Below are 15,424 nucleotides of genomic sequence, written 5' to 3'. Positions count from 1 at the left end.
TCCTTTTTCAGTCCTTCTGTGACTCAAGTCAACACCCCCGTCATATCATTTTTTATTTAGTGTCCTTGCATTCTCATTTCTGTCCCTGTCATTACTTAAGTTGATCTTTGAAGATCTCAAAATCCAAAGCTCAATTGATCCTTCTTTTGGAGTGTTACGTTAGCATCTGATACGACTTGACAGTCTCCACTTTAAAACTCTGATGACCATTTTACTATTTTTTTCTTAATCTCTCTTTTGCATTCCTTGGATTTTTCTTAGCACAATTTCTCAACCACAAAGCATTTTTGTGTTTCACTGAACCTTTCAGTGTATTTTGAGGGCAGTTTCTATTTTTTTGTTCCTAAATATCAATCAATATTTTGAATTATGGGGTATTTCCTCTGAGGGTCAGAATAAATGTACTTCAAAAAGAAATTATTTTATTTTCCCAGAAATCTGTAGTACTGCTCTGTATGACTTTATTATGTAATAGCATTATGAATTGTGCAATTACATAGATCAAATCTCAGAGTCTTGATGTCACTGTAACTCTCCACGTATTTTCACACTGTCTTCACCAGTCATTCACTATTTGTACTTTTGTCTACTTTGGAGACTCTAATGTTGGAGAAATCCATGTTCTTTTCACCCAGTTTGTTGAAGGGACCTCCCAATTAGACTTTCCCTTCGGAGCTCTCCTGGACACATGTACCTAAAACAGACCTCCGTCTTCTGTCGTCTATAGACCTGCAGGGTAAATTATACCTTTTCATGAAATATGGTTTAAGCGATCAGAGATTGATGTAGGGCAATGTGGTTAGAATTGGGTTTTACATAAACTGTGTCATAGAGACTGATCGGTCTGGTGTGGAGTGAAAAAGAAAGATGTAAGAAATAGGAAAAACAGCAAGGCATTTGGTAGAAAATTCTTCTGGTAGTTGAGGGAAGAGAGAGTTACCTGGATTAAGAAAATTGATATGAAATGGAGGGATTTGACACAGACTTTGCTAGCATTAAACTCTATCAGGAAGTTCTAATATTCATCACAGATTTCTTAACATCTAAAACAATGATATAGGGGCTGGGAATTTAGCTCAGCGGCAAAAGCGCCTGCCTCGCAAGCGCAAGGTCGTGAGTTCGGTTCCCGGTACCGGAGAAAAACCAAAAAAAAATAAAATAAAATAAATAAATAAATAAATAAAACAATGATATAGAGAAAATAGATTGATTAATCCTGTGTACAAATTAGTTACAGACATCCAAACTAAAAGTGCAATTTCCTTATGGTTAGGGGTGAACAAGGGGTGCCACGAGGGTACGCACAAAACTAAAGTTAGACCTGAGTTAGAGCGGCTGCTTTATTTCTTACCTGTGCGACTTGGGAAATGCTTTCAAATCTGAGTTTCCCTGTTGTTCATTCACAAATTAGGTCAATTATAGAACTACCTTTAAAAGAGTGATATGAGAATTAAAAAGGGAGCACTGCATTGAATGTGTGTAGTTGTCTGTCTGCCACTTAAGCGCTCAGTAAATATGATTTCCATTGCCTTTTTGTTATGAAATATAGAAGCATGAACGCCTATATAACTTGCCACTCAGTAGATAGATACATAGATAGATACATAGGTAGATGTCTATATCTGTCTGTCTATCTATCCATCCATCCATCCACCCATTTCCTCTTTCATCCATCCATCTAGATATCTATGCACATCTGTGAGACACAGCAGAAATTTAACTTGATGTGGAAATGAAGCCAAGGCATACTAATTCCCGTTTCTTTGACTCACAGGAAATTAAATCTCCAAGATCTCCAGACAAAGTAATACTCTATTCTAATGTGTCCCTCAAAAATTTTGTTTGTATAATAAAATTATTTTAGAAAATACTCATGCACTATATTTGTCCCTTTGCTTAGAATTTTTTTCTGGACTGGTGTGTGTTTTTATTTTAAGTTAACCTGACACTAGTAGTGAAATTTGAAACATCCATCTTCTCTTGGGTTTGGGACTATACCCTGCTAGGGAAAGGTCTCCAAAGACATTTAGTCAAGGAAGGAGTACAGGCAATGAATTAGGGAAGTTGGCCAGAGAAGTAGGGTTCAGAAAATTTATCTTCTCCTTGATCCTGCTCTTGTCCCTTGCCGTCATTCACCTAACTTTGTGTTGCTTAAGGACTGACTTTCCTCATTTCTAAAACAAGATCATTGAGATTAAAGATACCCGAGCCAAGGCAGGGAAGTGGAGCCAGGTGATTAGGAGTCATTAATCACAGAATTCTAGGTATTCAGCAATCCCATAAATCAGAAAGTGATTGTTGGGATAAACTTCAACAAATAAAATACCTACAAGTATTGAGTTTATATATTAGAATTAAGGATTTGAGAATACTTTACCACAGATACCAAATTTGATTCATTCTTACTAACTTTCCTTCAAAGCACAGAATTATGTATTTTTAATAAAAAAGTTTTTGTGGTCTCCAAGAATCCATACTGCTATTTGGTAGCAATGCAGCATTCACAATTCCTATAGCAATTTTGATGAAATTAAGTGTCTTTCTAAAATAGCTCTCAAATACTCCATGAGTCATGATTTTACTTAGAAAAGGCTACATTGTTTACTACAGAGAACATAGAATTATAAACATACACTAACTCGTTTTGTCAAAGAATCTGATAATAGTAAAAGTAGTACAATTGTCCAGGATAATGTTCCTCATTCAGATTAACATTCTAATGATTTAATATAGTATGGTAAAAGCCTAAAGAACAATGCAGTAAAGTTTTTGATATACTATGGAGTTAGTGATTATTCAAATAATTTTATTACATGTTAAACAGTGGTGAAATGTGGCTTTAAATGCTACTAAGGTTAACTTTAATTTAGGGAAAAAATTATAAAAAGCCAGAGAAGTAATTTTTTAGTTTCTTACAAAAATGAAAGGTTAAATTAAAGGGCTAAAATACAATATCTATAAGTCATATAATCTCTCAAGGAGTTAAAGAGGTTATTTTAATCAACTGCTTCAAGGAAAGTAATGGAATACTCTGGATCTCAATCATCTAAATACCCTGAAAAGCAGTATGTTCAAATTTAATATGAACTATCAATTTATCAAAGATGCATATAAAGATATTTTTAAAGCAAGAGACAGCATGAGAAAATTTTATTTTTGATTTATTTCATGTTTGACTTACTGGCATAAATTATTTCTAAAAATCCCAACTCTGTAGAGAATGCTATGAGTTGTGGATTTCTGCAGAACTCTTGAAATATGTACAGGGTCACATTATCAATTCCAAATCTTCATGAGCTAGGTAATAAGCTAATAGAGTGGCAAGGTTTGATATGAAGTATTCTTGCTGGTCTGGAGAGACATCCCTGTACTTGGTGAGGAAATTGCCCTCATGATGAACATAATCTCAAGGCATAAAATATATTTGTCAAAATAATCTTATTGATAACCAGTATCAGCTGTCACACAGATGAACCCTGCCAACCTTGTGTTTATTTACATCTTTTGTTCTGAACTTACAAACAAGTTCACAAATATAACTTCAGCTCATTAATTTTTACTATGCCCTTGTGAGGTACATGTTTATTAATGTTAAACTGAAGTATTAACATTAACTAAGCTGAATTGTGCTTATGAATATTCATTTAGGGAGACTTTAGAATGAAAGATAATCAGAGGTAGACATTTACCAGGGGAGGGATAGTTTTGAAGGGGAAGGGAGTACACAGCAGCTGCTCAGATCCATTAATTTGACTTGAGCCAAAACTAGCAAAGAACATATTTATCAGTGAGTTAAGTGAATAACTTCATTATTAAATTCTAGTTACATTTAAAGAATAGATGTGGTTTTAGGTCCAGCTAATTAAACTACTGAATTCAAGTTGGAAGGTTGCTGAAATTACTCTAAGAAGTTTCCATGAGAATTTATCAAGAAAAAATTTTCTTTCCTTGAACAAGTGGGAAGAAATAAGAGTCCTTTAATATGCTCCTCCTTTCTTTGCTTGGACAGCTAGGCATGTCAGAGAAATACCTGCTCAGGCCACAGTAATTATTAAAATTTGTCATGCACTCCCATGGACCTCTGACATGAAGTGCATTTTCTGGCACACTATCATTATTTATGTAAACACATTTCACACGTTGAGCACGATTCTTACATCTTAAATCAAATCACCTTTGAATGGAATACAGATTAAGCATGTTAAATAAAATTATTAAATAGGTATACATTGCTATTTCATATTTGTAGATGTTAGTTAATAAATAAATAGAAAAAATTTAAAATAAATTACATTTATGTTATTTCTAACTTTGCATACATTTGACAACTTTTAATTTTTGCTATATTGCCACATGTGAGCATTCATCTCCTTTTTCTCACCCTCCACAGAGTCCAGAGCCTGAACCCTATAATGCATCCTACCCCCTTTGGACAATAGCTACAGTCATATGCACCTCAAATTCACATGGAAAGCTTAGCTTTCTAGAACCTAACCTTAGACCGTTCAATAGAGAAAGAAAAAGTTTAGCACAAAGGTTCACAAAACTTCAATTTAAGAAAAAAGTAGTTGCATTACTAATAATAGTATAACTCACAATATCCTATTTATACAAACAGAGCCAATGTTTCTTAACCTTTTAAATTCTGGTAAGGAAAATTAAGTAAATGGTTGGTTAACTAAATTTAATAAAAAGAACTGTAGAACATTATGATTATTCATTTTGTCACCAGTATTTATTTTTATTAAGCCATATAGGTGTGTTAATATTGATTATAAGGCAAGGATTGATTAAGCAATCATATAGGGACTTTAAAAAGGTTACAGTGCAATTATAATTTTGGGAAATGAGCTGAAAATCAAATTGGATATGTCATAAAAGAAATATAATGAGAAAGAGTATTTAAAATGAAGTTAGCAGTATCATTTGTAAAACAGATGTACATTTTATAAAATAAACCCGTGTGTTCACTGTAAGGTTGAAATGAGTTAACATATTTAAAATATTTAAGCTTTACTTCCCAGACAAGTGAACAATCAACAAACATAAGCTGTTCACATGCGGCTGAGGTCTTTCGAAGTCTCTTCCATGAGTCTACTTTAGTAGTAGTTTTATAAAACTCACCACCAGGATTTTTGGTCGTAATTTTATACTACCCACCACCAATGTTTGTTTTTGTGTGTATTTACGTAGGTGAGTGTATATACTCATGTATATGTAATTTTCATGCCAAAGGAAGATAACTACTAAGGTATAGTTCAATTTTATTATCTTTAATAAATGTGATGTCATTAGTATATGGATAATTTGATTCTTTAAATATATGTGTATTTTATAATATATGCATTAGTAGTTTTTACAGGGAGTATAATCAGTAAAGGCTACACTATGTTTATTTAGCACTGTACATTAAGTTTTAAAAATCACATCATTTAGGGGCCAGGGATTTAGCTCAGCGGCACAGCGCCTGCCTGGCATGAGCGAGGTCATGAGTTCTGTTCCCGGTACAAGAAAAAAAAAAAAAAATCACATCATTCCAAGCAAAGACGTCATACTCCAAGAGACAAAAGCCTATGAAAATGTACAGATTTAAAAAGTCACATATATTATAAGAAGTACAGTTATGAAAGAGGACCGGTCTGTTAAGCAAGTCTCATATTTGAAAAGAACAACAAAAGTTGAGTTGGCTAATATTTTAGAAACTAACTTTAATCTGTAATGTGGTCCTCTTTTCATATTTCAGAAGATGAGGATAAGGGGCTGGGGATTTAGCTCAGCGGCAAAAGCGCCTGCCTGGCAAGCGTAAGGTCGTGAGTTCGGTTCCCGGTACCGGAGAAAAACAAAAAAAAAAAAAAAAAAAAAAAAAACCAGAAGATGAGGATAGCAGCAGCAGTACAAAAAACACATTTATAATAAATACTACATAATATATGATAAAGTTAATGTATTAAAGGTAAAAATCCTTGTCTAATTATTGTATACAGAAAAGCACACTGTGAGAATACTTTAAGAAATTTTAGTAACAAGTATTAATGTACAATCATTTTCATAATTTATAAATTTTGTTTCATTTTAAGACTTAAAGCACTTAACACCTCATTCATTAGACATAAATATTTAGCAAATGGTTAGCAAAGTATGTTTAAACATTTTAATAATAATCTATATTTACTAAATATTAGTAAGTTTTGAAGTATTAATTGTATGATGAATACTTAAGTTTTTAGCTAAGGAATTACTGATGGATAAAAAGGATTAATGATTCCAGATTTAAAACATGTAAAATCAATGAGCATTTCTTCACAAGGGCATTTCAGTCATTAATGTTTTATTAGGAATTCACGGTGAGTTTATTCTGTATCTGTGAATGATGCTGATGTAAGAAAATTATGACAGAAAGAAACTTGCCACCAAAATTTTAAATAAAATCTCGGTTTTATCTTTTAACCTCCTTTCAGACTCCCCTTTACTTTTCTCCTTTTAAATTACTGTAGTATATTCCCACTAAGTCTGCAAACTTCTCTGATTTCCAGAATCTTCTTATACCCATACTGCCACTCAGATGTAGTGAAACACAGAAAGGTTAAATTTTTGTGTCTTGTCTCCACCACCTGTGTTTTTCAAAGATCATCTGGGACAAAATAGAGCTAAGCCTAACGGACTTATATTTTCAATAACTGAAAAGTAAATGTAACGGCAGTGAGGTAGGGAAGCCGTTTCAAGGCAGTGCGGCCTTGTGTGTCCTGTGTGTGTAACTGACTCCTTCAGCCGGGTACCTGGTACTTCTGTAGGTCTAAGCTACAGCCTGAGTTAGGCAGGGAGGAGGGAGAGGGGGATGGGCCATAAGATGGAGCCAGCAGATTTCTGTGACCTTCCCACAATGTTTAAGTTAAAATAAACAAATGTTGAACCCAAGTTGAGGGCAGCTTCGGGCTGGACAGATGCGGTTGTATTTGCTATGCCTCTCGCTGTACTGTAATTTCTGGTGCCAGCTGCTCACTTCAGGTGCAGTGAGTGTTTTGTTATCACTGGTCGTTGAGGACAGCTTGGGGAGACACAGTCATAGGGTCACTGACGGACTTCACAGAAAGATACGTTGTTCTAAAGTATTTATAAAAGAACTTGGCATAATTGGCGAATATAGGGAGAAGAGTTATTGATATATATGCGCAAATTGCTATAGATATATGTCAACCAGATACACAGATCAAAATGTAGGGTATAAACAACCAGTGTGCATCATGTTCTCTAGGTTTCCTCTACCTTGAAAATACTCCCATACTAATAGAGGGGTGACTGGAAAGGTTGTTTTGTTTAGTGGGCTACTTTACTGACATGCACACTAAAGAGTATCAGACTGTGATATACCACAAGCTGTGCTGTTATCTAAAGTAAGAGGAATATATTTAGGCTGCTGTCTTGGCAAATGCAGGCAGATGCACTGCCTGAAGTGCTTAGCCAAATACGTTTTTAAAATAATATTTAGATTTTTTGAGGACCTAGATCAGTATTTTACAGACTGTGCCCATTTTAAACCTAATACTCTTCTTCATGTTTTATAACATGGTGTCTAGATTCTAGATGAGTTAGGATTTATATGTAAGAAAGATTCCATAGAGAAAAACCAACCATTATATCCTTTAGGGTGTATTTTCAACCAGTATTAGAAGAGCAGTTTTATAATTTCTGTATCCAGTAAAGTTACACATATTTTACAAAGGCTTTCATTTTTAGAAACGGTGATAATCAAAAATTTAAATTTGAATAGAATTACTGTAGAGCTACTACAAAATAATATTAAAGTTGTTCACCTGGCAGCCCATCCTCAATTTTGGTTAAGCTCTCTTCCTCAGTGAAATAATTTAAGAATTTGTTAACATGTTTTCACCAGCTTGAACCAGCAATGGTACAAGTCCCAGCAGGCAGCTTGTACCACTCGTGGTACGAAGGATCTAATCAAATTATCAGTCTTTTTACTCATGAAATTAATAAAAAGCTGCCCAGTGAGAGTTGTGTGTGTACCATCCGTAGTTCAAGCCACCAGCAGCAGACATAAGAATTACGGCCTCCTGCAAACATGCTAGATCAATACTTTTTGATAATCAGGTAGATTAGCTACTGTAGAAAATGTTTATATGCAAATACATGTACAGCGCTGCATCACTTAAGAACAGAAAGTCTGAAATGCATGACTTGGCAATTTTGTCACACTGCAGACATCACAGAGTGTATTTACACAAATTAAGCTATGACATCGCTAAGGAATACAATCTTATAAGACCACTATCATGTAAGCAGCCCACCAATACTGGAACATTGTTTCATATGAAGATGCATCTATGTGTGTATACATTATGGGTGGGGCCTTTTTCCAACACAATAATTGGAATATCTGGGCATTATAAGTAAGAAGCTGAAATATTATCACTTCAGGGGAATTTCTTGAGTTGCCTAACTATAAGTGTAGATTTTATGTTCTAAAGAATCCATAGAAAAAGGTGAGTATAATAAAAGAATAAAGAAGTAGAGATTTTTAAAAAGCAGAGAGAAACTCTATTTGAACTCTAAAATTTACCTGCTTTCATGAATAGGATTTTAACCTCCCACACTATACAGCAGGTTTATAATGTAGACAGCAAATATTTCAGGGAATTTCAAAATGCTTCCGGAGAAAATACATTGGTTTTGTAATTCTAAATCTTATCATGGTTTTAGCACTATTTTTAATGTTGAAATCTTAAGTTTCTATTTAACTGAATTTAAAACCACACCTATGAATAGTACATATATACATATATATGGAAATCGCACAAAGTACTCACAAGCAAACTGCAGTGTGGCTTCTCTACTAAGGACACTTCCAAAGCTGTTAGTTGCTAAACACTGGTACTGGCCAGAATCCTTTGATTCACTTGGGTTACTTATAATGAAGGTGCCATCTATCAAACTGTAGCGATAGTCACTTTCCACATCAATGTGTGTTCCATTACGAAGCCATCTGAAGAAGACGACAACAATGTAAAAGTTACTTGAGACATTGTGACACTCTCTGCAAAGTTCTTAAGGTTTAAGAAAAGTGATGAAGAGTGAATCCCCACCTGTAACTGGGAGCTGGGTCGGCACGAACTTCACAATTCAGTGCTACCTTCTTTTCATCAGAGTCAGTCGGGAAAATGATATTGTCTGGTTCCTGAACAAACACCGGCCCATAGTCCACACTTTCTGTAAAGACCCAAGGGATGCACTTTAAAATTCCTCAAAGGAGCAAGACATTTTGCACACACATAATTACATTAAAATTTCTTGTTTTTGTTTTAAAGAAATGGGTGAATTGGAAAAAGGGATAGCTGACAAATACATTGTTTTTACTAAATTGTAGGCACCTAAAAATGTGTTATTCGCTAAAAAATGCTCTTATATGTTGTATCAGGATATATGTAGTAGAAGTATATAATAGCATACGTAGTACAAAAACACATGCATATTTGCAAAGTGTCCTTGTTTCATTTTCTAACACAAACCAAAGAAAAACATTAAACATTTTAAGGAACCTAAAAGTTTGTAAATCTATGAGAATGTCAACAATAATATGTGATAAAAAGTGACAAATTAATATGGTGCCAATAAAAGCTACACATATGAAAACCTTAGTACTGATTTTTTCTGTATTTTTTTCTTCACTCATCACTCAAATATAACTTAGTGCTAATGATGCCAAAGTATAAGACTAATACTATAATATAAACAACTGTATTTTCGTGGGGTAATGATAACCTTTTTTTCAAAAAAGTTTAGTAAAGGTCAAACATTTAAACACTTTAAATGGCAAATATATAAGGGGGTCAGAAGCAAAAAGACCTAAGAGGCTAAGTACGAAAAGCACTCACATTCACTGTCTGCTACATTTCACGTTTGAGATTCTATTTCATCTAGTTAGTTCTTACTCTGAGAAATCCTATGAAAAAGACAATTTGAAACTAATGAAAAATTCATATAAAAAGTACGGATGAAAACAGATCTCAAATGTCAGCCTAGACATGAGTTTAATAATAAGTCTGCTGGAGAAATAATGAATAAGTGTGCGAGAGCAGAAGTAAGCCTCGTGAGCCTGCAGTGCTTGAGAACACAGAGCTCGTGTGCACACTGGGACCGACAGTACCGCAAGTGGTGAGTTTGGTGAAAAATGGAACTCCTTTCCGTATTATCATGGTTAGGTGACAGCTTTGCATCACGATTTCTCAGTCTCAGTACAATGAACGTTTGGGGACCGATGTCTGTTATGGGTCACTGTCTTCTGTGCTCTATTACATTTGCAAGCATTTCTGGCCTCTACTCACTGGATTCCAGAATTGTCCTTCCCAACCTGTAACAGTGGAAAATGTGTACAAACATTGCTGAATGTGTCCAGGTCAAGATCACCTTACTGGAAATCACTTCCTTAGATCACTGAAGAGGGAAGAATTCAGGAAATACGTATTTCTAGTATCTATAATCGGTGTTTGGTGACATCCTCATTGCAAAATTGCAACGGGATTCCAGGCACATGACACCACACCTGGTTTATGTAGCTGATTTTAGGTAGGTTTTTCTGACTTTAAGCTTTACGATTTGAAAACTGCAGAATCAGGACAACGTAAACAGAAGTTCATTGGGTATGGAAACAACAGGAGATTGGCGTGATGATGTGCTGAATGCGAAGGTGCTCCAGATAACATGTGCTCTTTTATACCTGCCCATGCTGTGCGAGGCATCTTCTTGTTTATCAGTGGCAGGTCCCAAATGTCTTAGCCCTATGTGACTCCTTCATTCTATGTCTTTCTTTTTTTTTTTTTTTTTTTTTTTGGTTTTTCTCCGGTACCGGGAACCGAACCCACGACCTTGCGCTTGCCAGGCAGGCGCTTTTGCCGCTGAGCTAAATCCCCAGCCCCATTCTATGTCTTTCTGCTGAGGCAAGAATTTGACCCAAATAACAAAACATAGAAAGGTAAGATAATAGTAAAGTATTGACGTGGTCAAATGAAACAGTATTTTTTTTCCTCCCCTATTCTCTCCTTTAGGCGTAAAATTTATTGCAAGGTAGGGGCTGGGGATTTAGCTCAGTGGCAAAAGCGCCTACCCGGCAAGCGCAAGGTCGTGAGTTCGGTTCCTGGTACCAGAGAAAAACCAAAAAAAAAAAAAAAAATTTATTGCAAGGTATAAAAGAACATGTTGGCAAATCTTTTCAGTTCTCAGCAAAGGACATTGATGGTTCAATTTCCATAGAGGCTAGCTCTTAAAGCTCCATACTAACAAGGCATTACCAATATGGATACAGTCAGATGGAGTTTTGGTTCCTACTCTTGTGATAGTGTACTCCAAATATGGGTCATGATGATACACTGTTTGAAGTCATGTCTTTAACTGTTGTACTTTTTTGGTTGATGGAATTTATAATTTGTGAGACAGACTTCAAAATCTACATGATAGTAAAGTATGGCAAAGATCTTGATAACCTAGAAATTAATGTCTTTCCTTTAACCAAGTAGAAACTTTTGTGACATCTGTGTGACAGGCAGATGCCATCACACCCAGTGTTTATTTCTCATTAGAACAATGTTTTGGATTTTTTTTATTGTATCAGGCCTTTTATTAACATACTGCTAGATATTTATTTATAATGGGCTGACCCTGAAATTTGAGTTCTTGTCTGTGAAATGTCAGGCTCATAGCTCCAGAGGGGGTCTTTCTTCAGCAGAGAGCTGTTTAGGAGTAATCTATTTCTCTGTGATAGAGTATGATGAAATTTACATACTTACCCTCACTTCTTCCTGTTTATCTCCTAAATTTGCTCACGTTTTCATCAGAGATCAGAGTTTCTTGATCTTACTTCATAATGATGTTCTTAAATATTTATTGCGCCTACTCTCCACAGATTACATTCTTTCCCAATGCAAGGCTCCTGCGTGCTGTATTCCATGGAATGAGGTTAAGAATATCTATTTTTTATCTATACGGGCACCTTGCTTCTCCTTTTGCATTTCCATGTGTTCACCTCTCATGACAGACTCACCTAATTAACAGTGTGGCTCTACTTTTGCTCTCTGACTGCTAACAGATTTCAGACCTACCCAGCTGCCTGCTCCCTTTCACCTGGCCTCGGGGAAAGTAGATAATTTAAGCACTGTGGTGGGGAAATTCATAACACACAAATCTCAGAAAACTTCACCCTTCCCTTAACAATAAAAACTAAAGGCACTCATTGCTTTCTTCTCTTTAGTCACTGTCAGACTCGAAAATTCTCCTCTCAGAAAGCCTGAGAACATGGATAACAAATTTTTCATCCCCTTTTGGCACTGCTGTGGCATTATCAGCCTCTGTATTTAAACCAGCGTTGGGTCTTGACTCTACTAGTTCCAACCATCACAGGAAAGCACATAGCAAGTTGGAGCTCCTGTTTCTGGGTAGAAGACAGTAGTTCTTTAGTCAAGCAAAATGTGGTAGAAATACGAGAACGCTTATTCTTCATTTACTCGGGATAGCTTTCCCTTAACTTTACATCAGAACACAGGATAGGATATGGCCGCGGTGGCGAACCTTTTAGAGCTTTCAGCGACAACAAACAGCCTGCTGCGGCACATGTGCCACAGGTTCGCCAGCACTGCAGCCCGGCTCCTCAGGCGTTGTGCAAGGTGGCTGTGACCACGGAGCAATGCCACAGGTCTGCACAAAGAGGCCGGCACAGAGCAGCACGAACTGAAGATGCTTAAACTACGTTTGTAAGTCACAAAATTATAAAACATGTGCTGCTCTTCAGGCATAAATCCCCTGATAAACAACGCCTTCTGTGCTCATTTTTAGAAAGAGGATGTCCAATGCCCGGCCCCGATCCTTTCTGCCTGCTGCCTAACTTTAATTTACGGTCCTGCCTAGATTATTCATGAAACGTTACCTAAGCATACTGGCAATCTACCTTAGAGGAACTCTCGGCCTACCAAGTTCAATACAACGATAAGGAGCTGTCCAACAAAACTTAGCAGGAAACAACAGACACTGCCCGCTCTGACTGAAGGAGCCCGTATGCAGAGATCCCAATACTACACAAAGGAGGCAGACTATTACCTTTTCTTTTAAACCCTGCTTTCTTTCAAACATCTGCATTTTCCTTTTACACGTGTGATGGCGTATTTCTGACTCTGTTTAGGAGTAATCTATTTCTCTGTGATAGAGTATGATGAAATTAACATACTTACACTTCTGACTCTCCTCCTACCAGCAGAGTGATTTTATTATCATGATTATTTTAAATCTGGATGCACAGAGGCTGTTCAGACAATGACTAGTAGGAGACTTCCGCTGCTCCATGGCAGCCTACTGTTAACAAGATAACATTTCTAGGCTCCATAACAAAAGTGCGAGTCTGTTACTCCATCTCAGTCATCACACTTGCTACGAGCATAATATGCACGTTTCCCGTAATATAATGCACCATGCTCCCTCTTGCCACTATGTCCTTCGGTATCCTTTTCCTTCAAATTGGAAAAGATTTCTACATCTGGGTACAGCGATCCGGTATCACTTCCTCACAACGAACAAAGGGGATATGACCGTCTCATATGCTACCGGAGAATCCTATATACACTGCTGTCCTAATACTGATTGTGCACTTACTGGGCAGATCTGTGCTACTTTCAAAAAACTGAACACAACACGAGTGAGTCCATAGGTGCACGAAAATGTATAGAATTGCGAAGATGGAAGCCGGCAGAAACAGTTTCCTATGAAGCAAATCAAGTTTTGCTGGCCTTAGTGACCAAATCTCAATATCCTCAACAGTTGTATGAGACAGGTACCTGAAAATGTCATTAAACCCTGTACTTAAAATAAGAGGGAGCAGGTGGCAGTGCCCACGAATCAGTTAAACCTAAGATGTAAGCCCAGAAGAGAGAGAAGGAGTAAGTTTAAATGCTTTTATCCCACAGGTACCTGCAAAACAACCCAAATCACAACACAGGTAAGGAATTCTAATGCTGTAAAAGAAATCAAAGTCAATAATAGGAAAAATACCTTATTCCAAATAAAAAATATTTTTAAATACAGCTTATTTCAGTACTTGAAAATAAATGTTTTGGAAAGTCAAAATATAAAAGAAGGAATAAGTTATAATTATTAAAATTATAAAACACAAAAAGGGTAAAAATGAAAAGGTTGAAATGAAAGCAGAAGTGGTAAAAAAAGCTTGAAATAAAATAGAGGCTAGTGAATTTTCAGCAAATTGCAATGCAACTTGCAAAGACACTTGAAAGACATGTAAGAAGAAATTATATGGGGGCAGATATTTTATGCACAAAAGAATATAGGTAAAGTACTAGTAGAGGTAATTACCTATTAGTATAGGTAAAGTATTAGTAGAGAGGCAGATTTGAAGCAAAGAGAGCAGAACGTGCACCTTTGAAAAGAAGGATGAAAACTTGTCTGACATTGTTTTTCAAGTACAAACAAAAGGAAGTCCAGTTTAAGAAATTATGCAGTAAATGTACAACATATCAAGAATTAGAAAACATAGCTTGCAGTTCATTTACAAAGGAACGCCAAATTTGGTTATAGATTTCTTATTTTGTCAAAGAGAGAACAACAGATGACTAAAGTATTAAAAGAAAATATCAGTTTCTAACTTTGCACCCTGTTAAAGTATCATTTAACAATGAAGGTAAAAAATGATATATTTAAACAAACAAAGAATGGGTTTAACATTCATATTCTCAATTTACTAGGTATGCTTCATCAAGAAAAAATGAACTCAATTGGTATGACAAAAGAAATTATGACTGTATATATTAAGAGAAAATATGATTAAATATTAAATATTGGTCTTATGACATGAGAAATAAACATAAGCTGCAGTAATAAGATATCTAAATATATCATCTTTGAAATCTTTACAAATAACTGCATCCAGGAAATTTCTCAGTTAGGTACATTAATGATAATTACTAAATGAATAGCTGTTAGTAATTTTAAAATAATAAACATATCATACACAAAATTCAAACCAGAAGACTGAATTTATCAAGCAGAATCTGTCCAACAAGAAGCAATAAGGAAATGAAAGTGTCCTAAACAAAGAAGACTGTAGTAAATATTAGCTAGTTTTAACCAAACTATAGTGTTTCTCTGCTAAACATACAGGAAAATGCTTTTACCAGTAATTGTCAAGGAGGCATGATGAAGCACATCCTAGGAGAAAACATGAACAGGAAACAACAGAAGTTTCAGACATGAGGCAGAGGTGCGGGACCCAGGCACCGGCTCACACAGACATATACTGCAATCAGTTTTTTTTTTTTTTTTTTTTTTTAAAGATAAAAGGAGGGAAACATTAACAGACATACAACATTTTACAACATATCACAAACACAATACAGACAATACAGAGTTACAAACAAAG

At 35.6% G+C, this 15,424-nt stretch overlaps 1 protein-coding gene across 1 annotated transcript in view; it reads right to left on the bottom strand.

Moving 5' to 3' along the window:
* Positions 1-15,424, bottom strand: part of Cntn5 (contactin 5) — a 1,017,390-nt gene that overhangs the window by 410,529 nt on the left and 591,437 nt on the right. Inside the window, exons 6-7 of the mRNA XM_005377960.1 lie at positions 9,099-9,222; positions 8,823-8,998 (exon numbers count right to left, since the gene is read on the bottom strand). Coding sequence (XP_005378017.1) covers positions 8,823-8,998; positions 9,099-9,222 — 300 coding nt within the window. The remainder of the gene's footprint in view (positions 1-8,822; positions 8,999-9,098; positions 9,223-15,424) is intronic.

Source organism: Chinchilla lanigera, unplaced genomic scaffold, assembly GCF_000276665.1.
Source record: "Chinchilla lanigera isolate Chin_1 unplaced genomic scaffold, ChiLan1.0 scaffold00011, whole genome shotgun sequence".
In the NCBI taxonomy this organism is placed as follows: domain Eukaryota; kingdom Metazoa; phylum Chordata; class Mammalia; order Rodentia; family Chinchillidae; genus Chinchilla; species Chinchilla lanigera.
This window is presented reverse-complemented; position numbering and strand designations above follow the sequence as displayed.